Raw genomic sequence first — 23225 nt, 5'->3', positions numbered from 1 at the left:
GAAGGAATCCAGGAGAAAGTAAGCCAAAGGAGGAGCCTGTGTCCACAGCCCTTGTCAGTCACTACCTCATCCGTTGAACAAATATACATAAAAACAATTCTTGAACACAAGAAGGGACATAAGACACGACTACTTTACAGAGCGGCACGGCGCTGGGGCGGCACCAGGCCATCAGTACACGATTGTACAGGAGCTGCAGGCAGCACATCTCGGGTCCAGGCTGATGTCCTCAGGGGCCGCGATCCGGTCCATGGCCCTGGCAGGGAGCTGGGAGTGTTTGCAGCCAGTGCCTCCTCCCTGCGGGCTACACGTCCGTGGAGAAGTAAAGTGTGTTGCGTTTCAGCTCCGTGAAGGAGATGGGAGGATGCTGCAGGTAGTAGAGAAGGACCTGGACCTACGGTGGGCAAACAGGGGGTGTTAGGCTAAAAAGGAGAGTGCTGCCAGCATGCCCTGTTGCAGCAATCCCCAGTGAGGACAGACAGGGGAAGCCCTTTAGGGGCCCCTGCACTGCCAACTCGGCTCTTACCTGGGCCATCACATCGTGGGACCAGATGTCCGATGCCAGGGTGAGGTGTCCTTTGCTCTCCCCCTCTGAAGGTCTCAGCAGTGTTGGCCCAAAGACTGTGGCCAGATTGTGGAGGGACATTTTGTTGATGGGCTCCTTTTCCGCTACCCTGTAGGATGGGGAGAGCACAAATGTGAGCCCCCAAAGCTTCACCCCCAGAGCAGCACAGCCATGGGGCAATGTGAGGGAACAAACACCAAGCCTTCCTCCCCACCCTTCAGCCCCAGCATTGGCTGTTCAGACCCAGGGGCAGGGCAGAGAGCTCAGCCCCCTTCATGGCCTCTGCGGGAGCCGCCAGGCCTGGCTGGGAGCCCCAAGTATGATGTGGCAGCGGTGTAGCCTGGCCTGCTTCTGATCTACAGAGCCTCCGCCCTGCCCCAGCCCCTGCAGGGCATGGGGGATGCACACCGGCCCCTGGCCCCAGCTACACCACATTGGGGGACTGCACTGCCATGTCAGCAGGTAGCCACACTCCTCGGCTGAGCCCCAGCCAGGACAGCAGATGTAGGAACTGCTTGTGCCCAATTCTTGGGATGGAAATGGATTTTCCTTCCCCACCCCCAGCAGCAATCACTTTTTCTGTTTGCTTTTAGCCAAACCAGAGAAAAACAGTTCCTGATGTGAGTAACACGAGCTGCCAGTCCCATTCCCAAGCTCACAGCACACTGTGTCCGGGCTCTGCTGACAGCTGCGTGTCCACCATTGCTGCCCTTCCCCAGTCTCAGAAGGGCTCTCCCTGCCCCAGATGGAGCCGGTGCAGGAGCTCCAGCCTCTGCCATGCTGGGATGCAACTACAGCAGCATAAGGTGCTGCATGCAGCTTCAGGATGGCTCTGCGGAGCTGAAGACCCCTGCAGACACGTTATGGGGATTAGCACAATATGCTTTGCTCCTGGATTGATGGGAAGGGATGCAGTGCTGTTTTCTAAGAGGGCACTGCATGGTTCCAAATTGATTCCCCGCCCTCTGCTGAGGCCACAGAGATCTCATCCCAGCAGCTGCACACAGGTTGAGGCAGCCAAGAGCTGAGGCTGAGTTGCCAAAGGCTGAGCTGCCCTCCCTGCCCCGCACCGCCAAGCTGTTACCTTTTCAAGTGCTCCAGCAGGAAGAGGAAAGTGATGAGGTTGGGGTCAGGCAGTGAGCGGAGAAGGTGCATCATGCAGTTCTCCTTGGCAGCAGGATCCGAGAGGGCTGGGGGCAAGGAGAGAGAGCTCAGGACAGGGCATCCAGCCTTGCATGAGCGGGATGGTGGGGAAAAGCAGCGTGGCCAGACCCCTTCTCATCCCCGAGGCCTTACCAATGCCCTCCATAAAGGCAGGGTACAGTCTGTCAGTGAGGAGGGGCTCAGGCAGCTCCCGGAAATACAGCTTGAGTGTGCCGGCGATGGCGTTGATGTCCATGTCACTCAGCATCACCAGGATGTCCTTGTTATCTGGCCACAGAGCAGAGCCACATGTGATGCTTCCTGTTTGCCAACACCTGTATCTCCCCAGTGCCCAATAAGGGGGCAGCACAGCTGGGTCCCCAGCCCCATGGCACTCCAAGAGACAGCATGAGTCCCTATGGATGTGACCACCCCACAGGGAGGACGTGCACCAGTGTGAGCATTAATCCAACTTTTGACCTCCTGCTGCTGTTGGGAATGGATTGTTTGGCCACGCCAGGGCTGGGCACAGCTGAGCGGTCCCCGCCTGCTGGGCAATGGAACGCGGAACAATTTTGCAAATCCATCTGCAACCTTACCCTGACTCAGTGTCTCCCTGGGAGCCGGCCAGGCATGGAGGCAGAGCACAGCCATAACATAAGCACTACCAAAAATAGGTCAGGCGTTGCAGGGCTCCCTTCTGGGGGCTCAGACCCCATGCACCCACCCACACAATTCGCAGACCCTGAGCCTGCAGGACTGAGGGCTGGAAGGGTGCCTGACGCCTGCAGATGGACACAGCAGTCACTCACTCGCATCAAAGACAGCCTTCAGTGCCTGGATGTCCGTGGCGACACCGGAGATCCTGTAGATGCCGACCTCCTCAATGCCTCTCTTCTCCACCTCCTCGATGCACTGGCGCACAATGTAAGGCACCTTGGAGCGCTCGCGCCTGGCTCAGAAAGGAGAGGTGTAAGCAGTAATTGCTGGACTCCACCAGCCCCACGTTCCCAGATCCCACAGGGAGCGGGACAGCAGCCACCCACAGCCCCACACACACTTTGTCACAACGCTGATTTTGACCCCGAAGACTCCGGTCTGCTTTTTAGATGGGGTCCTTTTGAGGCTCATGTCTCTGCTCGTGAACTTCATGGAGAACTCCACCTTGATCTGCAGGAGATGCCCCGGTTGTCATCTCTGTATCCCACAGCCTGGATCCCAGCTGGCAGCTCCCCTTGGGGAGGAACCAACGATCCCACCCCAAGGAAGGGGGTTTGGGTCCTGCTTACCCCATTCATCTCAATCACATCCATGTGCCAGTTCTTGGTCTGCACAGCCTGCGGGTCCAGCTGTGGGGAGAAACAGCACAGGAGGGTCCTTGAGTCCCCACCTGCTGCCACCACCCCCCCCAACCGCAGGTGGTGTTGGACAAAAAGGGGACAATCCGGGGTCCCTTGGGTTGGGTGCTGAGCCCATGTGGGATCAGTCCCCCCTGAGCCCCCAGCTGAACACACACCCCAGAGGCAAGAAATTTCCAAGAATTGGGACTATTTCTGGAAGCAGATTGACGGAACAGAACTAGGGCAGCATTTTCCATGCAGAAAAAAACAACATCTCCCAATAGCCAGGGCTATTTATAACCCCTGGGAATGACAGGCTCTGCTATTTCAGGCTTTCGGGCTAGCAGGGGACTCGGTGATGCCTCCCCTGGGCCGCAGTGAGGTTCTGGTGTTCCCAAGGCCCCGACACGGGTGGCAGCGAGGTGGCACAGAGGTGTCCCCAATCCCCAGTGATGCGGGACTGGGGCAGAGGTGACAGTGCTGACTCTGGACCCAAAAGAATGGAGATCAGGGATCTCATCCCTGGAGACATGACAGCAGGGGTGAAGAAGGCCGCCACCAGCTCGCCTTCCCACAGGGATGGGGACTGGGATCGGGGGAGCTGCTCCCACTTGAGGGCATGGGGCTCTGCCACAGCAGCCAGCTCTCACTCCAATGGCCTTTTGGGGCTTTTTGGTCCCCAGCTGGTAGCATCGATCTATCCCCATCGATCCCTGTAATGTACAGGGCAGGCAGCAGGGCAGCGCCCGGCACTAATGTCCCCTCGGGGAAGGGGACGGGACGTGGACCTGGCGGGGGTCCCAGAGCCATGTGTGTGCAGCTGCCAGGCGAGGCTCATGCCACACGCGTGAGGTCACTCCTCAAGGACGTTGGAGTTTCCTCTGGCAGCTGATGGCTTGGGAGATGCTCGAGGCAAGTATCAAGATGGCCAGAGCTCCAGCCACTGAGCTGTCATTCCCCTGCCACATCTTCTGGCTGCTCATGAAGCCATTGCATGTTGTGCTGTGCGATGCTGGGGTCCCTCGTGTCCCCTCTTGCACACCAAGACACTAAGTTGCCCTGGCTCCCTGCTCAGACCCAGTACTGTGGCTGCTGGGAACAGTGAGGAGGAGGAGAAGGAGAAAAAAGGCTGCAGCTACTCTGGGCTCCCATGGGGCTCTACAGTAAGTTTGGACACAAAGATCATGAGACTTCAGCTGGACCGTGGCCAGCCCCAGCCCTGCAGCTCCATCTCCCGTATGTCCCCTCCACCACAGTGCCACAACGTGCCTGCCACAGCCCCCTGCACAGTAGCACCACAGTTCTGGCCAGGTACCCTTGGACAGATGCAAGGGGCTTTCACCCCTTTCCCACATCTCTTGTATGGCAACAGCACAGGGGCTGGCTTGTCACTGCAGCCCCAACAGTGACAAGTGAAGCCATTCACTGCCCAGCCAGGTCAGAAGCCATGGGCCTCCGCACTCTGCAGCACGAGATTAATTGAAAACAACACACACATCTGCCCCAGCCCCATCCCATGGGTCCCCCTGGCTCTGATGGCCCTGGCAGTGCACATCTGGAAGGGCTTTAGCAGGCTCTGAACAGAGCCATAATAAAAGCCAGGTTGGATGCTGCTAGTGCTGCAGACCTTACCCTGAGCATGTCACGTTCCTGAGGCCGCCTGCCACACTACAGCCCCCTGCTTCCATCACTGCCCCACAATGGAGATGGCTCAGTTGGAGTCACCAAGCTGCCCTGCAGCTGGGGCTGGCCCCTGTGGGCTCAGGACTGGCCCCTGTGCTCCCCAAAGCCTACCCACATCCCCACAGGGCAGTGTCTTGGCCAGCCTAGTCCCCACACATGGGATGAATGTGAGCATCTGCCCATGCAACGCTGGCAAACACCCAGCCTCAGCAACTGTCACCATCACCAACTCCTTCTCCTGCACCAAAGGGAGCTGCCTCACTCCAGCACAACCCAGTAACGTCCCCAAGCTGACAGAGAGGATGGTGCAGGTGATACACTGCAGTCCCAGATGCCAGGTGCTGTGCACAAGCTTTGTGCTGAGCTGGATGCATGCATCGCCCTGCAGCCAGGCAAATGGGTCACAGGTGTCTCAGTGGGACAAGTCCCTCCTGCCCACAAGGACAGGGCTGTGACAAGTCCATGCTGAGGCCAGCACAGAGGCCGCGTTCACTGCTGGTGGCAGGGAGACCCGTGCAGTGGCCCCAGGAGCTGAGATGCTGCTGGGCACATCCCTTCTTGTGCCTCATCCATGAGGTCACTCGATGCCTCAGCCTGGGATGAAGCCATTCTGAGCATTGCAGTGACTCACCAACGTGGCGTCACCCTGTGTCACTCTGGAAGTGAAATCCCAGCAGAGTTGCTGCAGTTGGGGCCATTCCACATCATTTTGGTATCTGAGGGCACCCAGCCTGGCCTCCAGGAGCAGCCCAGTGAGCAGAAGTTGCTCTAGGTTCCCCAACCAACTCCTTACCCACACAGCTGGCAGTGCCAGAGCTGTGCCATTGCAGCACAGCAGCCCCTATGCTAGCCCAAAGCAAAGCACAGTCCAAAGCAGCAATTCACAGCCCCATCCAGGAGGATGCAGGACGTGCTCTCTGCACACCAGGACCCTGCACACAGACTTGCTGTAGCCGAACTCCTTAGCAGGACAGCTCATGGTGACACAGCCTCCGCTTTCCCGTCTGCCCCGCAGCAATGGGAAGCACAACCGCTCGGCTTTTGACCCAGCAACAGCCCCCGGCAGCCTCCTGCACAGCCCTGCCGCCCCTTAATCCCCGGGAGTGGCGGCTGCACAAAATCGAGGTTAATGCTGCTGCGTCACAGCCAGCCCTGCTGCCACTGAGCCCCCTGTGCTGTTGACAAACTGAACCCACACGTGCTATGGCAGCTCCTGTCCACCTACGCTCCGAGCCAGCACAAGAAGAAAGCCCCTGGTGTCACACAGGACAGCCTGAGATGGTGCTGTCCCCCCTGTACATCATCATATCCCAAAGACAGACAGCACTGATGGGGGGGCAATGCAGCTGCAACGCAGCATCAGAGCGAGGGTTAGGGTAGGGGGGCTGCAAGCCAGGCAGCACCTACCACCCATGGGGGAGTGCAGCACACTGAGGTGCTGTGTTTCTTCCCGGCCACTCGTGGGGTGTTACACCCCAAGCACATCCCAACCAGCGCAGCACAAAGCAGCTCAGCATCCCCCAGGGAAGAAGGAAAAGAAGAAAACAAACACTGAGAAGGCAGCTACTTCTAAAAGCTCCCAAAGCATCCAAACAGAGCATGCAGAACCATCTCCCCAAAGCAAGCGGGTAGCGAGGCACCCCCACAGCCACAACCCCCCTCAGCCAAAAGCCACAGCATGGCAAAGCCATCCGGGTGCCCCTCACCTCCTCCCGGTCCCCCCGCACCTTCTGTCGCAGCAGCTTGCTGCGCACCCGGCCCCAGAGGCGGGCGCCAGTGGTGGGGGGCCGTTTGCCATCAGGCTCCTCTGCACCCAGCTCCAGGTGCTCCCCCCCAGGATTGGGGCCACTGTCCGGCTGCACCAACACGTCGGTCATCACCACCGCTTCGGCTCCGCGGACGCGAGAGGAGAGGTTGGAGGACCCGAGGATGGCCCGGGTGGGGGTTAGGATAGCACTGGCATTCCCGCTGCTGGGGCACGGAGCTCAGCGATGGCCGGGGACAGCCCAGCTCAGGCAGCAGCAGGCTGGGCTCATCTTCAGGGTGTGAGCCAGGCTGGCGAGAAGCGGCTCGGCAGCCCCAAAGCCTCCCTCCCACTGCGAGGAAGTGACTCAAAGCAGCCCCCCCGGCGTCCCCCACGCGTTAACTCCCGCCCTGCCGCCCGCCGTGCTGCTCAGGAGGGTTGCGCAGCCTTGCCTGACATGGCTGGGGACACAGCGCCGGAGCATTCCCAGCTCCCTGAGCAGCCGGGCTGGGCCTGGCAAGAGGCACGGGGTTGGTGCTTTGAGGATTGCCCTGCCAAGCTCTGGGGAACAGGGATCCCTCTGCACCGCCCCATCCCTTCCTGGACCTCGTCACCTCCACTGCTGGGGGAGTGAGGAGGGGACAGAGTGGGGCAGAGAATGGAGATGGGGTGTGCTGCCCTGGAGCATCACCACTGCTCCTCGTGGCACACAGGGACAGAGCACAGTGATAGTGTGGGGACTTGCACAGTCCCTTGTCCCCATGGGGCTCAGCACCAGGAAGGATCCAGCCCCCAGGCCTGCATGGAGCATCCCGTGAGTCCCTGCAGACCCAGTAGAGCCCCAACATCACAGATCTCCCCCTGTGGAGCCTCTGCCAGCTCTGCACCAGGGGGGCTAGCCAGGGGGTGAACTGCAAGAACTGCAGGCACTGTGCCCATGACAACACAGCCTCCGCTTCCAAAGCTGCATCTCTTCCCCCTGCCCCAAAATGCAGCCATACAGCCAAGAAGGGGCTGCTCCCTCCTGCTCCATGACCCCTGGCTGCCCCCCAAGGCTCTGACCCCTCCTGATGCTCCCACTGCCCAGCCCCTTGCCAACCACAGCCCAGTGCCTTCTGCTCCTCACTGCCAACTAGAACCAACACCATCTCAGAGATCAAATAAGAGCCATCCTAGGCAGCACCCCTGCCTTAGCAGCTCAGAGCACAGAGTAAGGATGCAACAATGCAGGTACCCGCAAACAGCAGTGCCTGTCCTGCCCATACCTGCTCCATTCCATTCCCAGTCTGTAACCGTGCTGGTCCTGTTGCAGCCAGCCCTGCCCAGAGCAATGGGGCCGGGTGATGGTTGGACACCCCTGTCCCAGTGTCAGAGACACCACTGCATCCAGCCAATTCTTCCTTAGGACAAGCAGCCCTGAGGCCTGTTATCTCTCCCTTTCTTCCTCCAGGACTTTTGCATAGCAGAGACAAGCTGTGCTGTCCCCATCTTGATCCCCGCGTCTCTCAGCGTGACTCATGTTTGTTGACACGGGCTATTTCAGAGAGTGCAGCTGGGCTGAGCCCTGCGAGGCGCTGAGCCCCTTCCCCGGCCTCTTGCACACTGCTTGACCCCACATCACCCCTGCCCTGTGCCAAGGAGGGCAACAGATGGGCAATTTTGGGTATGAATGAGCCCAGCCAGGCCCCATCTCCCATCTTGCACCCAGTCTGGTGCTGACCCCACTTGGTGCCTCCATCTCAGCAACGTTTCCGTGCTCCTTCCTCCCTCCCCAGGGACCTGCCCTCAGCTACTTTCCCATGGAGCAGACAGCCATGACGGGCACTTAGAAGCACAGGTTGAAGAGACGTGCCCCCAGAATGACGCTGTCCCCAGCATAGCAGGGAAGGCAGTCAGAGCAGGGCTCCTGCCACGAAACAAGGTGAGCATTCCCTGTTGTCCTGCTACTGCTCACCTGGGAGCATCTCAGGGTATCCAAGGCCTCCATCCTCCCTGCCTGGTAACCTCCAATCAGAGGCAGCTCAGCTGTTGCCTTGGAAACACCCGTTGCCATAACAGCAGCTGATGGAGGCGCAGGCGAGGCAGATGGTGGCAGAGGGGGACAGCCGCGGCCGGCGGAGTGGGACGGCTGTGCTGGCGTGGGAGATGTGGGGCAGCACGCTCAGAGCCCTCCTTGGGGCAAGCAGGCACCCAGCTCACAGCCCCATCTTGGACAGAGCAGCCCCATTCCTGCAGCCCTCTGCCACCGGGGAAGAGTTGGATGCAACCTTCAGGGCAGTCATGGGCTTTGCTACCTCCCCAGGATCCCTTTGTGCCTCTGCTAAGGCTATTGCATGCAGGGATCATCACCCAAAGGCCAGATACACACCAGCAGACCAGCCCCAAGAGGGTGAGAAGACGCCAGAATGCCCCAGCACATACCTGGATCTGCCCTTTGCCCATAATCTTGTCCACGATTTCATTGTTGTCCTTGTTGAGCTTGGTCTTGTCGTAACATTTCTCATAGCAGAGGATGCGCAGGGACTGGGAGCCTTCCAGTTCAATCTCAAACTCCTGGGGAGAGGAGAGAGGATGGCTCAGAACCAGCACTCATATCAGCTTCAAAGCCTGGGCTGGAAGGTGAGCATGGTCTTTTCCCCACATCCCACAACCTACTCTCACCTCATTCCACTGCGGCTCTGTTGTGTCCCGGAAAACCCTGGTCTTGGCTTTGCTGACAAAATAGCCGAAGGAATCCACCTCCAATGTGCAGTACAGGTCTGGGGGAAGAGAGAAGGCTGAGCATCCAGAAATGCGTGTACTCACTGCCAAACCATGGCACACTGGGACAGAGCAGGGCCACGAGCTCCCTGCACACGAGGACAGGTGCCCACACTTACTGGCTGACTGCTTGAAGCCCTTGGCAGAGTGGACGATGACGTGCAGGAACCCATAGAGCCCAGGGGACTCATCGTCTGCAAGACAGGGGGATGCGTTAGGGCTCTGTTTTTTACCATCCAGCCCCCGGGTGACACTCCAGTGTCCCCAGTCCTCTGCAGGGCTGTCTCAGAGGTCTGGGGAAAGCCAAGCATTGACCCTCCCCCTCAATAGCCCCACTGGGCATCCCGATGCTGGGGGGATGCTCCCACCCCAAAGCCAGCCCCATGTCACAACTGGGAGTGCTGCATCCAGGAGCCCAGCTGTGCTCCCGCAGTGCCACCTGCTGGGGACATGTCCCCATGCACAGCCAGGACCACTGCAGCAGGGACCCCACACCAGGCCAGGGACACAGCATGTCCACCCCACTGACACCACCGTGCAAAGAGGGGCCACCAGCCCGGTCGTCACTCACCATCCTTATTGCTGGTGACCGGGATGTTGTGGACAGTGCGTAGCTTGAAGCAGGACCCTGTCAGCACCTGCAGCTCCACCGAGCTCAGCACAAAGGCCTGGAGGTCTGCAAGAGGACAGCAGAGGAGCTTCAGAGGGACATGGCCAGCACTGGCCCCAGGGACTGGATGGCAGTGGCTGTAATCCCATGGGACCAACCCATCCCAGCATTCTGGAGAAAAGACGACCCATGGGGGCCTCAACAGGACAAGAATTACCTTTTTTCTGCAGTTTCTGAATGGCCTCCCTCCATTCGGACCTCTCGTAGTCAGAGGACAGCAGGAACAAGTAGCTCTGGAAGATAGAAGGCAATGCTGCAGGGCTGACTTGTCCCTCCTTGGCCAGTACAGCCCTGTCCTCTCACCTGCAGCCCTGCTTACCTTTCCGTTGCGGTTGTGGATGCGGAAGGGAATGGCTGGCGAGTTGAGGAGCAGCCAGAACTCATTCTCAAACATCTTCTTCTTGAGGCGCTCAATGGCACGGCTCTGCCCTTTGTTGGCTTTCTGCAGGCAGGGAGAGGACACAGAGGCTGAGCCGGTCAAGGACAGGCAGGCAAGATTTCATCAGTGTCCCCAGAACCTCAGTGTCCCACCCCAGGATGGGGATATCCTGGCACTTCATAGGCATCCCATGCTCTCCTCTCACCTCCTTCTGCACCTCACTCTTGATGGCTGAGATCTTCATTTTCATGTCCTCCAGCTCGTGGTCGGGGATGACGTGCACCTGAGGGCAGTGCTCCGACTCCTCCGGCGAGGGGAACACCAGGTCGGCCAGGGGCACGTACCACTTACAGTCGTACTGCTGGTGCTTCCTGCAGCCGAGGTGTGAGCACTGAGAGATCCACCCAGCCCTACTGGATCCTACAGGAGGCTGAAGCATCCAGCCCATCTCCCTCCAAACCCCAGTGCCCTTCTTACCCCACGGCTGTCTTCTTCAGCTTGGCGCAGAGCAGCACGTCGGTGAAGAGGAAGACGTGCCGCAGCTTCCGCGAGCCCTCTGACAGCTCCACCAAGAAGCCGTCCTTGATGAGCTGCCGGGTCTGCAGGGAGCAGGGTGGGTGTCAGAGAGGGAAAAGAGCGCAGGGTGGCACACACAGACACCCCTGTCCCTCCCCATGTCTCATCCCATAGGTCCACGTCCCCTGGGTACCATTCTGTCTCCCTGAATGTCAGTAGGGTGCCAACAAGCAGCAAGGGCCAGGGCTCGACCACCCCCTGCCTGTCTCACCTCCCCCTTGGGAGTGGTGACTGCTGTCCTCCGGGGATCGATGTCCTCATTGATGCTGGAGAGGAAGTTCTGTGAGATGCGGAGGGCGTCCTGCAGCAGTGGGTAGTCAGGGTGGTCAGACGGGGTGTGCTTGAGGAGGTCCTGGATGGGGTGAGGATGGAGTAAGCTTGGGGTGCCCCCCACAGTGCTCCCCAGGCTGTGGGACCCCAGCAGCAGCAGGACATGGCTGGTCCAGCCGGGGGACACAGCCATCACAGGTCACCTCATCCCTTCCCGCCCCAGTACTGGCATCACACTCACGTGCAGAACAAGGGTGCTCCGGGTGACACGGTCAATGGGTTTGTACAGCAGTGCTGTGGGAGACACAAGGTGTCAGTTGGCACTGCCTGAGGGAGCTCAGCTCCTCACAGCCAGAATCTTTCTCAGTTTCCCTTTTTGCTCCATGCTGGGTCCCATGCAGCACCCACCCAATGAGATGCTCTGTGGCTCCCTTCAGCCCCAGCAGCAGGACCTTCCTTCTCATCATCCCCTTGTGGTGCTGGGTCCCAGCACCCCACAGCTGGTTGCTTGCACATCCCTCTGGGCTATTTATACCCAGATTGAGGCATCTGGATTTTCCCGGTGACTTGGATCACTTCCTCAAATTGCAGAGCCCCAGTGGGGAAGCGCTTCAACCGGGAGAGGAAGAGGGAAACGTGCTGACCCCACACCGCACTGTGAGTCACGGAGAAGCTCCCAAGGAGCCTGGAGGAGGGTGCTGTCTGACAGCCCCAGGAGACAAGGGAAGGGCCCCTGTGTCTGAGAGAGGACACGGGACTGTCCCCCACGGCAGCCACTTCGCACACCTCGGAAAGCTGGAGTTCCCGCAGCGCTCAGTGAGAGCCAGGAGGGAGGGGACGCTCAGCGTGTCGCCCCGCCTTGCACACAGGGAGGACGCAGCCTCCTGCTGCCATCGCTACGGGAAACACACAAAGCACCTGGGAGCCCAACGCGTCCCCAGGAGGGGCTGATCCGGCACAGCACCAACCCCCTCTCCAGCACCGTCCCTATCACCGCGGTCCCCAGGGGCTGGATGACAGCAGGCAGAGAGGCACAGAGCCAAGAAGGGCGTCACAGCCTCAAGACGCTCACAGCATCCAGCGAGCAAAAAGAGGACCCTTCCCCATCGCAACCTCTGCGCAGAGCCCCGTTGAGCAGCTCTCTCCCCATCCCCACAACCAACACGAGCCCCATGGGCCAGGTGAGCGCGTGGCCACGCTGCCAGAGCCAGGCGGTTCGACAGAGCCCAGAACAAAGAAGAGCCCAACTCCAGGTTGCAGAGCACAAAGCCACCACCGTCCCGCAAAGACGTCGGCCCCTCAGCAGGTGAAACGCTCCCCCCGCACCACAGCCCCCACCAGCCCTCACCGTAGGTGCAGTTACAGCAAAGCCGGATGATAACGAGGATTTCCATGACAGCCCCTTGTCTGCGCAGCCATCCCTGCCTCCCCTCAGCAGCTCAGCCCAGCTGCTGCGCCACGGCATCGGCCCTCAGCACAGCTCCCAGCGCAGGAGGAGGGGGTGGGCAGGGGGTGGGGGGCTGCTGCACGCCCCCAACGTCCTCGCGAGGGGCGTCCCCCCCTGCTCAGTGCCAGCGCTGCGCATGGGAACGCAAAAGGGCTCCGCTGCCGGGAGCTGCTTGGTAATGCACCCGCAGACAAAAGGCTGCAGCCCCCTCCCCACGCCCGCCCCTCGCATGCCATACCCTCCATGGTGACGGACGTGTGGCTCTCCTTCGAGTCCTTGGGGCCTTTCACCTTCAGTTCCTAGGGAGGGAAAGGGCAGCAAAGCGGGGCTGGGGCAGGGATTCGTCAAGGTTGGGAGGCTCTGCACCAAGACTCTCCCCCAGCCCCATGGGGCCTTGTCATAAGCACGGGGTGCTACTAGCTAGGGCTGGATCCAGCCATTCTCCCAGGTTTCCCCAAAGCAGTATCATAGTGCTGGTCCCACTGAGGGGTCCCAAACTGGGGGGCAAAGCCTGCAGGATTCACAACAACACCCAGTGAGCACCACCACCCCACGCAGCAAGAGGTGGTTCTGCTTTACACATAGTACCCAAAAGTCCCCAGGGCAGGGGGAAACTCTCTATAGGGTACATGTGGTCAGCACAGCTGTGGGAACAAAGTTCCCTTCCCCACCCCATGACACACACTCCAACCCCATAGCATGACCCCAGCCCCACTCACCTCAGAGATCTTCTGGAACTGGTTATTGCTATGGCTGCACTTCTCAGCTGTTTCCAGAGCAATTTTGTAGTTATCCACAAAGGCCTTGTACACCCCGAGCTGGCTGGCCTGTGAGCAGGGGGGGAGTGGGGTCAGCCAGGTGCCCACAGTGCCCCTTGCACCCCCAGAAGCCAGGCAGGGCCATAAACCACCTCAGTCTGTCCCTCAAGCAGAAGGGGATGTGGATGACCCAGCCGAGCAAGGAGCATACCAGCTTCTGGAAGAGGTGGCCCATGGTGATGTTGCTGTCCCACTGCTGCACCTTGGGGCACAGGTTATCATAGAACTCCTTGTGGATTTCGTAGATGTCCTGGATCTTGTAGAAAATGGTTTCAATCTGCTGCAGGGTGAGGACGGGCTGTGATGTAGTGGCTGTGGCCTTCAGCGGCTTCATGGGCTGCCGAAGGAGAAGGGAGAGCGTCTGAGAGCTGGGCCCCAAGGACTCCTCCAGCCCAACAATGGGGGCAGCTCTGGGACAGCCCTGGCCCCAAGCAAGAGGGGCAGTAACTGCAGGGTCTGCTCCCTGTTCCTGCATCCTCAGACTTGCCCATCCCAGCAGCGGTGATCCTCATGTTATACAACTGCATCTCCATTGCGAGGGCCAATGTGGCCATGGGAGGAAGCAGGGCTACAGACACTTCTGTGCTGGGCAGGCTGGCAAGGGCTGCCCAGGAAGGAGGGTCCCCACCCCCCATCCCTTCTGGTGACCCCCTTGGGGAGGGGGCCCGGCTGTGCTCACCAACAGGAGTGCCTCCAGCTGGTTGATGTAGATCTCCTCGCTGGCCAGGAAGCCGGAGAGCACCAGCTTCCGCATCTCCAGCCCTTTGCCTGCATCTCGCTCGCCCTGTGCAACACAGCAAGGAGTCCGGCTCAGCCAGCAGTCAGCATGGCTCAGAGCCCTTCATCCCCCAGCCCCAGCATCTCACGAGGACACATCCCTTCCAGCATAGAGACACCGCAGCAAGGGCCGGGTACGTGCCTGCAGGACAGCACGGCCAGGCTGGGAAGCTGGGGCGGCACCGACTTTGCTTGGCCTTGAGCCCAGCACTGCAGGCAGTGCTCCAGGGCGGCACAGTGAGGCAAAACCCTCCCAGGGCAGAGTCCACAGGCGCCCAAAGAAAACCATGCCTTAAGGCTGGCTTTGTAAGCCAGCACCACCCTCTTCCCAGCTGGGTTTTCTCTGGGAAAGTGCCACCCCTGCGGTCACCAGTGGCCTCTGCGTCACTGCTTGGTGGCATCAGGGCAGGCCCAGTGCCAGGGCACAGCACCCATCCATGCACACCAGAAGCTTCTGCTCTGCTCAGAAGAGATGCACCTAGCCGTGACATCAGGCACAGGCACAACCCTGAACGCTTCTCTCGGGCTTTAGACTGCCTCAAACCCACGCCGTGCTCCAAATTCCCATCCCAGCACTAAAGCTCACTCTCAGGAGCTGGGCTTTGCCAACCAGAGCAGCACCAGGCAGAGACACAGCCCTGCCTTAACCCAGCTGTTACAACCTAATTTGGAGAGCGAGAATCACAACTACCAGCTTGTTCCTCCAAGCAATTTGGGATGGCTAAGCAGGACCACGGTCCTCTCTCTCTGCCAGCCCTGGGCACCACACCAAAGGTACAGCAACAGCAGCCTCGCTCGGATGCCATAAGCAGCATGAGCAGCCCCCACCCGGATGGAAGCACAGCCAGGAAGCACACAATTCTCCTGTCTCACCCCATGTGGGCACCGCTCAGTCCCGTCCCATCAGCCAACTCAGAGCTCAGTGCTCCCTGCCCAGCAGTACCATTAAGGCCAGGCTGCAGGGAGCTCTGTGGGGGGAGCACAGGGAGCCTGCTTGGTGCTGGCAGGCTCGTTGCCACCATTAGTCACGGGCTCTTCCTGCTTCCCCTGAGGCTGGGCCCTGCGTGAGAGCTGAGGAGATAAGGGGGGCACATTTGCACCCAGAGCCCGTGATGCCCCTGGGGACAGTGTCAGTGGGACCCCCATGGCCCCAAGGGGCAGAAAGTCCACCCTCACACAGGGTCCAGAAGCCATCCCGTGAAGGAGACCCCAAGGAGAACAGAGATGGAGACCTCCTCCTCCACCCCCCCATGAAGCAACCATGCTAGGTGGGCTAGAAGGCAAAGGGCTGTAGCTAGAGACACCCAGACACCTCCCTGGCCAAAGTACCAGGGCTGGGAGCTTGCTCATGGCTGTGCAGTGAGTCAGTGGCAAAGAGTGGTCCAGCCTCATCTCGAGCATCCCAGCTCTGCCAGCACAGCAGCCCACCCCAGCAGGTACACACAAGCGCAGGCTGAGCTCTTGGCACTCAATTCCCCCCCCACCCCTGCCCTGGGAAACCTCACACCCAAGCCCCCTAGGCCCATGCCAGCAGCAGCAAGGAGCCCATTTCCATCCCCACCCCATCCAGCACTGAAGCACGGTGTCCCATGGGTGCCCACCTTCTCACTGGCCGAGAATGGAGACCCGGGACTGGTGGGGGTTCCTGGCTCAGAGTCATCTTCATCCTCCAGGACTTTATCCAGGTACCCTATGGCTTCCTCTTCCTCCTCCATGGCCTGCTGGGCACCAGGGGGGCTGCGGGGACCCCACAAGGCTTCGGACGTGAGGACTTACGCAGCCGAGCCAGCCGGGCCTGACTCAGCCCTGGATGCCGGCCACAGCCTCTGGATGAAAGGAGCCATTATGGGATCCCCGGTGCTCCCGCCTGCCCCAGCTCAGGCCGTCGGCCCCGCTGCGGGGCTCCCCCCACACAACAGCACAGCCACCCGCGCGTGACGGCAGCGGGGACGGCGAGGTCACCCGAGCGGAGACGGAGGAGCTGCTTGGCTCTGCCTTGGCCAACGCTTTCCCCGGCTGCTCCGCCAGCAGCATAGGGCCGCTGCCCGCCGTGCCGCTCCGCTCTGCTTTGCAGCCAGCGCTGCCGCTCCGCCCTGCGCTCTCGCTACAGGAAATGCACGTCTGGTGTGGAGGTGGGGCTGCTCACACTATGGTCAAGACAGCTCGCCAAATGCTTTTTTGGAGTTACAGCACTGGGGAAGCCAGAGATCAAGGGGGAACTCCATGGAGAGAGGTCCCCAGCCCTCCATCCACACCCCCACGCCCTCCCCGGACTTGCCAGCCAGAGCAGCAAGCAACAGAGCACCATTCTGCCTGCTATCACCCATGAGTATCCCCATGAAGGGGGAGAGCTGGACCACGGGATTCTCCAGTGACCCCTGAGGGCAGCAGAAGGGATCATGTCCCATTACGACATCTGACCCCCCACTCTGAACCCCACAGATGAAGGCTCCTGGGCCCCTCCCTGCTCCAGAGGAAACCTCAGCAGGGAAATGGTGCTGATGCACAGTACTTCTCAGAGCACCTGGTCTACATCTAGCAATTCTGCAGGGCCTCGCTGGCCCTGGTGAGTGAGGCAAGAAGGGACTGGAGATGCAGATATCTGGAGGAGGTAATGCAAGAGCCATTTCAGCTGTTTTCCCACTCTCCTCTGCAAAAAAAAAAAAAAAAAAGAAAAAAAAAAAGGGGAACCAGTAGTTGCGGATGCTCAGCCCCCACAAGCTTCTCGCCTCCCTACTCCTTTCAAAACCTGAAACAAAGCACTGGTGCATGAAAAAATGGAGGAAGAACTTTCTGGAGCCCTGCTCTGCATCCACACTGCACCTCAGGCTTTTCACATTTGGTAAGAGAGCTCTTTCCCAGGACCCCAGAACACAGCAATTGGATCACCAGGGTAGGGAAATCCATCTTCAGCACCAAACCAGCAGCACCCTGTGCTGTGGCCACAGCCTCTGCCAGGATGCTCGTGGCTGCAGGTGGGATGGGCTGGTCCCCATGCAGCTGGGGGAGTTCTGGGATCAGTTGCTGTTTCACAAGATGAGACCCTGCCAGAAACCTGCCAAGCTGGAGATGCCACCTCCAACACCAGGTGGATATGGGATGTCAGGTTGAGCCAGGCACCCTATACCACCCAGACAATAGGCTTCAGCTTACACACATGTACCCACCTAGAGGCACTCCAAGACCACAGCTGCTGGCACCCAAAGGCACTCTCCCTAAGCCCCAGCCCAAGCAGCTGCAGATAAAGGGATCAGAGGCAGAGCTGGCACTGAGCTCTAAAGCCCCCAATCCTGTTAGTGCTGGACCAACACTGAGCTGAGATGGCCACTGAGGTGGCATCACTGCCTGAGAGCAGAAGGCAACACACTCTGGACTACCCAAAGCCCCACTGCTTCCCCAGGACCACCCTGCCAGGGCATGAGGCTCCCTTGCAGTGGGTACCAGGGTGGGGGCTGACTCACTCCCATGTTGGTGAGCCAGGGGACCATGCCTGGGAACACAGCAGCTCAACAAGGGATGATGGGACCTGTGGGATCCATGTGGGACTGGACACAGAGGATGCTGCACAGCACCCGTACCCTGGGGAGGAAGCCACACCTCTGTGCTCCTCCGCCTCAACATCCGGGTTAGGGCTTTAACTCCTTCCATGACAAAAACCTCCACATTTTCCACACTGCTTCCTCCCATGTCCCTGTCTCCACCGTCCTCCAGAAAGCAGTCGCTATGCATAGGGAGCAGAGGTAGCCAGTGCCATGCCAAGGGGACAGCAGCTCCCAGGCCCCTGGGACAGCACTGCACCCCTTGGGTTATAGAGAAACCCTAATTCTGGAAAAAAAAACACCCTCTATTTTCAAATTCCCACTCCAAAGCTTTCCAAATTTCCCTTCTGAGAAAGGCGACGGATAAAAACCCAGCAGATCTGCAAGGATGCTCAAGAGCTCAAGGAGTTAAATCTGTGTTTCCTTTTAAAGAGAAAGGGGTGGACACGGTGTCCCACTGCAGCTGGCAGGCTGTCCCCAAGCGCCACTAGATGGAGCCTGCAGCACGGCTCTTTGTCCCCTCGCAGAGGGGCAGGGGCACAGCAGTCCATCCCAACACCTTCCCAGTTGGGCTCCAGCACCCAGCCCCTGCTGTCAGGGGCAGTGTCACCAACGTGACCCATGGACACCGCACCATTCCCAGCCCTGGGGTTGGGAAGCCGAGCAGTCACGTGCATCACAGCAGCACCAGAACATCATCAGGAAAGAAGGCACATCCCAGCCCCAATTTTCACAGGTCCTACTGCCAAGCTCAGTGCCCAGCCACCTACCCCTGTGTTGAGCCCATCGGTGGGTGTGGGTGAGACGCCATCTCCGCTCTCCTGGCCTCGAGCGCTGAGCTGGGGGGACATGGTGGGCGACTCGTCGATGTAGGGCATGGTTTCCGAGCCTTCTGGCAGTGCTTTGGGCTCCTCGTTGCCCTCGGCATCGTAATCTTCTGCACCATAGTTGAAATCTGCCAGAAGAAAAGATGGCGGTGAGCATCCAGGAAGGAGATGGGCGATGTGGGGACAGGGACACCAAGCATTCCTGGTCTCCGTCCCACCCCACAACGACTCAGGGGCTCACAACCCCGCTCCCAACCCTCGAGGCCACGCAGGGACAAGGACACCCGCTCCACACAGCTGCCACTGCCCACCTGCCGACCAGCAGCTCTTTTCCCTACATTTACATAATTCATGCTGCCGGGAAGCCGCAGGCCGCGTCTGTGTGGGGGCAGCTGCTGCTCCAGACAGCCCGGCCCTGCGCCAGCAGCCCTGCCCTCAGCGCCGGCGAGCGATGGAAGCGGGCTGGCATCCAATCCTCCTCATCCTCACCGCATACCGGTGTGGGGGACACGGCCACCCCGCCTGGAAGAATGGGGACAACGGCAACCTGGGGCACGCGGGAGCGATGCCAACACAGCGACTTGGGACACGGCAGAAGGACTCTGCTCACCCTTCACGTTGCCACCAAGCCACGCTCCCCCTTTCTCCACACACACACAGAGCCATTCCGGGGAGCCTCAGCCCTGGGTGGGAGCTGAGAATGGCCGAGCAGCAGTGCGAGGCCTGGGGGCTGCAGGGAGGGCCCAGGGCGCAGCGGGGGCCGGGGTACAGCCGAACCGGTTCCCATGGCAACGGCAGCACTCGGCGGGAAGAGGCGGCTGCAGCAGCCCCGAGATGCTGACAAAGGGGAGGGGGAAGGGAGCCCGGCTGCGGCACAGGAACCCCCCAAGTACCTTGCAAAGAGGATGAGGACCTCACCCCGAGCCCTTGGGGTGTCCCCATGGCTGAGATCCCCGCTCAGAAGGGCGCTGGGCTACATCCATCCCAAGCCAAACCCTGCACTGTTGTCTCTTCACCGCCCCACAGCCTCAACTGGGGAGTCCCCCGGCTCCCGCCAGCGTTGCTTGTCCCATTAATATTGCATTCAGCTCAATATTTAAAGTGAATAAATCTTTAAATCGAAGAACACAGGGCCAGAAGCCGTGCAGTGCTGGCAGGGAGGGACCAGAACTGTCCTACATCCCAGAACAGGACAGGGAGCCCAGCACAGGACATCCTCATTTTGCCAGGGCAGGGCAGACCAGCCATTCTCAGATCTCTCTTTATTAGCAATTAGCTGCTAACGAGCAACCTCTAGAGGCCTGACACCACCCACCTCACACCACCCACCCTGTGGAAGCCCAAAACCCCTCACACAGACCCTTCACTGGCTAGGGTCTAACGAGGGGAGCTGGGAGAGGGCAAAGCTGAAGGTTCCCTCCTGAAAATCTTCAACCCCACGCTCCTGTTGGCCAAGCTCTGTAGCTTCAGATTGAAGCACAACACCCCAGCCCTGAGCCCACCCCATCCCAACACCCAGAAATGGTGACATGGGTACAGCTAAGGCTATGCCAGCCTTGCCAAAGCCATCGCCTCTATACCAGGGCCACAGCAGCAGCTGGCAGCAGCAGGAGCCCACGCTGAGCCCAGCAGCAGAGCTGGGACCTGGCCACCTCCCCACCCCACTGCCAGCCTTGGGAGCAGCTCGGGTAACGAGGAACACCGTTTTAATGAGGCAGCTGGGGACCTTGCCAACTGCCTCCGGCAGTGGAGGTAGTGACAAAGGCACAGAGGCACAGAAGGGGAAGGGATCAGCCCATGGAGACGCAGGAATGGCCCCAGACCTCAAGCACCCATTGCTTGCCTCCAGCCTGAGCAGATTTCAGCCCCAGGTTTGACCTGGAGACAAGCTGCAGTGTCCAAAGAAACATGAAAGGAGAGGGACCCTTGGCAGAGTCCTGTACCTGCTCAGGAGCCCAGAACACATGGAAGGCAGGGTGCCTGGGCACCCAGGGGACACCGCCAGTGCCATGTCTCCACGTGCTCCAGGACTGCAGGACGCCAGGAAGTGTCTCTTGGCAGCATCCCAACCTTTTCACAGGCTCTCTGATGTAATCCCCCCATGTCCATAGAGCACAAGTGGCTCCATCAGTGAACTCACTATGAGGACAGATGGACACAAGTCAGGATGTGCTGCAAACAGGGATCCAAAGGGACGTGCCATCACTCAGTACACAGATCAGTGCCTAATGCCACCTTGGGAAAGGGACCTTGCCCATGCATAAGGGACACTGAAGGCCTATCCTCTTCACAGCCCTGCCTGCAGAGCCCAGCAAGCCCAAATCACACTGCTCCCTCTTCTTCCCGCAGCTGCATTGCCCCTGCAGCCTGTTCTTGTGCCCGTGCCAAACCCAGAGCTATTTTTGCTCCAGCAGCAGTGGAAACCCTCCTACTCCACCCAAGATGTGGGGACAGAGGAATCAGAACCCACTCTACAGCCCCCTCACCCAAATCAGCCATGGCCTGGGCTCCCTTAGCTGTGCTGCAGCTCCTAGCCCCCAGTACCCCAGGCTTGTGCCTGAGGGACACTGGCACCATTGGGGTCCCACAGCATGGTGGGGTCAGAAATACATCCCCACATGGAAAATCACATCTCAGCTCTGCCATCCAGAAGCTGATACCAGTGAAATGATGCTCGAGAATGAGCGTGGCCAAGGGCGGCCACTGGCTCCTCCCAACATGGGCAGGTGACAGCACTGTCACAGCAGCACAGTGTGGCATTTCCTTTGCTTTCCCAGATGGGCACATACCACATCCAAGGCTCTGCACACCTCAACGCTCACCTACCCTATCCCATTCCCACAGTTCAACATCCTTATGGTGGGGGAGAACATACTTTGCCATTCCCAGATTGCAAGGTTTGGGAAAATGCCACATTTTTACTGGGTGAAAATTCACCATGACAACAGGGATGCGTGAGCTGGCCTCAGACCTGCCTCCACAGGCCTCCTCGACACAAACAGCATCTCCTCACCCACGCGGCATCCTCCCAGCCAGCACATCATCCCAGGATGCTCACAAGCCCAAGTGCTGAGCGCTCACTGCTCCCAAGTGCTACCATCCCTGGGCATCCTGATAGTCCCTGGCACCGTGGGCTCTGCAGGGAGGCAGCTGCAGGGAAGCTGGGTCTGGAGGACTGCACAAGCTGGCACAGAGGGATGCTTTTGACTGCAAGGGTCTGCCTTGGGGGATTTGGGATGGAAAACTTTGGGGGACTCAGCCCCATGCATTGTACCCCGTGATCAACTCTGGGTTCTTGCCACACTGAATTGCAAATTCAAGTCTGCAATTACCCCTGAACCCCATCCTGCCTCCCCACCCAAACCTGCACCACAAGAGCCAGGCTCCATGCTCAGCCACTTCCTAGCTAATATCCACAGATTTCATATCCCCAAAACCACACAGCAGTGTATGCAGGTTCAGTGCTCCCCAGAAGGAATGGCAGAGACCCAAGCCCCCCCCTCTCTCAGCTCTATCCCAGGCTCCTGGGATAATGATGCCTGCACTGGGTGTCTCAGGACCGGCTTATTTCCACACCAGATCCTGGCTGCCCATCCATGGGGCCAGGAAGGATTCACAGCCCCAGTGCTGCTGCAGGGGACTCCCTGCTGCCAGCCTTTAGGTTCCACTACCACAGGACTGCGTTTTCACCACATCCTTCTGCTAAAATCACTGCTGGGGGAGAGGAGACAACCCAAAGCCACTGAGAGACAGGGACTGAAGCAGCACCCCTATCCCCAGGCCCCCATGGGCACTGTCACATTGCTCCGGCACCAGTGACCTGCACCACACCAGTAGCACTGCCACCCCTTGCAACGGACACAGGTCCCCACTTCCAACCCCGGAGTGCCCCACCGGGACATGAGGGATGCTCAGGGGTGGGGGAGCGCAGCCCCCACCGGCATCACCTGCCCCCTGCCCGCCCTCAGCTCAGCATCACCAGCGCAGCATCCATCCATCACCCAACAGATAGTGGGGGTACCCGGCCCCCCGAGCCCTCCCGCCCCCCCTCCCCCGCCCCGAGCACGTACTGCTGTAGAGGGTGTCGATCCAGGACAGTCGCGGCAGGCCGCGGTGGCTCAGCGGCTCCATGCTCTGCGTTCAGCCCCGCCAGCCGGCTCTCATCTCACAACAAAGGCAGCGAGGGGGAGGCGGGGGGCTGCAGGCCCAGGCGGGGGCTGGCTGGGAGCAGGGCGATACCGCCTGCCCGGCCGCGCAGCGGTTCTTCTTCTGCCAGGGGAGCCCAGGGAAGGAGGTGCTGGCTGGCGATGGCAGTGCGTCCCGCCTCCCGCCTCTGCCTCGCCGGGGGGAGCCGAGCCCTGCGTCCCCCGCACGCAGCCACGCCAGCTCCCCGCGGTGCCTGGGGAGGGGAGGTGGGGATGGTGGCTTTATGGGCACAGGGGTGCGAGGCTCCATGCAGAGCCTCAGGCAACCCCGGAGCCAATGGGGGGACACGGGAACACCCACCTCTGCCACAACCTCACTCTCCTCCCCATGCTCCAGGGATGCCCCAGTCCAGCCAAACCTCAACAGCTGAAGGATGCCCAGCTCCCAGACCGCTGCTGATATCTCTCCTTAGGAGAAGTCAGCACCTAGGGAGCCTCCCCCGCTACCCCCAGAAAGGGCTGACGCAGCTTGGAATGGGCAG

At 59.9% G+C, this 23225-nt stretch overlaps 1 protein-coding gene across 4 annotated transcripts; it reads right to left on the bottom strand.

The window, feature by feature from the left end:
- Positions 1–304: 304 nt before the first annotated feature.
- Positions 305–22669, bottom strand: ABR (ABR activator of RhoGEF and GTPase; the record flags this gene model as incomplete). Of its 4 annotated transcripts, XM_079545184.1 has the most annotated exons (23): positions 305–394; positions 527–674; positions 1650–1755; positions 1862–1996; positions 2521–2660; positions 2769–2878; positions 2998–3057; positions 8897–9028; positions 9137–9234; positions 9355–9429; positions 9807–9911; positions 10063–10138; positions 10225–10347; positions 10490–10655; positions 10762–10883; positions 11072–11212; positions 11372–11424; positions 12816–12876; positions 13297–13404; positions 13547–13732; positions 14075–14169; positions 18478–18666; positions 22609–22669. In XM_079545184.1, the coding sequence occupies 23 exons, from the start codon at positions 22667–22669 to the stop codon at positions 305–307; spliced, it is 2580 nt and encodes an 859-aa protein (XP_079401310.1). The 4 variants fall into 4 exon arrangements, with proteins under 4 accessions (XP_079401310.1, XP_079401311.1, XP_079401312.1 ...); XM_079545185.1 differs by lacking the exons at positions 18478–18666; positions 22609–22669 and adding an exon at positions 15774–15887 and having other exon boundaries at positions 14075–14173; XM_079545186.1 differs by lacking the exons at positions 12816–12876; positions 13297–13404; positions 13547–13732; ... (1 more) ...; positions 18478–18666; positions 22609–22669 and adding an exon at positions 12479–12524.
- Positions 22670–23225: the final 556 nt, after the last annotated feature.

Source organism: Tetrao urogallus, assembly GCF_951394365.1.
Source record: "Tetrao urogallus genome assembly, chromosome: 20".
Lineage (NCBI taxonomy): Eukaryota > Metazoa > Chordata > Aves > Galliformes > Phasianidae > Tetrao > Tetrao urogallus.
The sequence above is the reverse complement of the archived record's forward strand: the minus strand, read 5'-3'. Positions and strand labels throughout refer to the sequence as shown.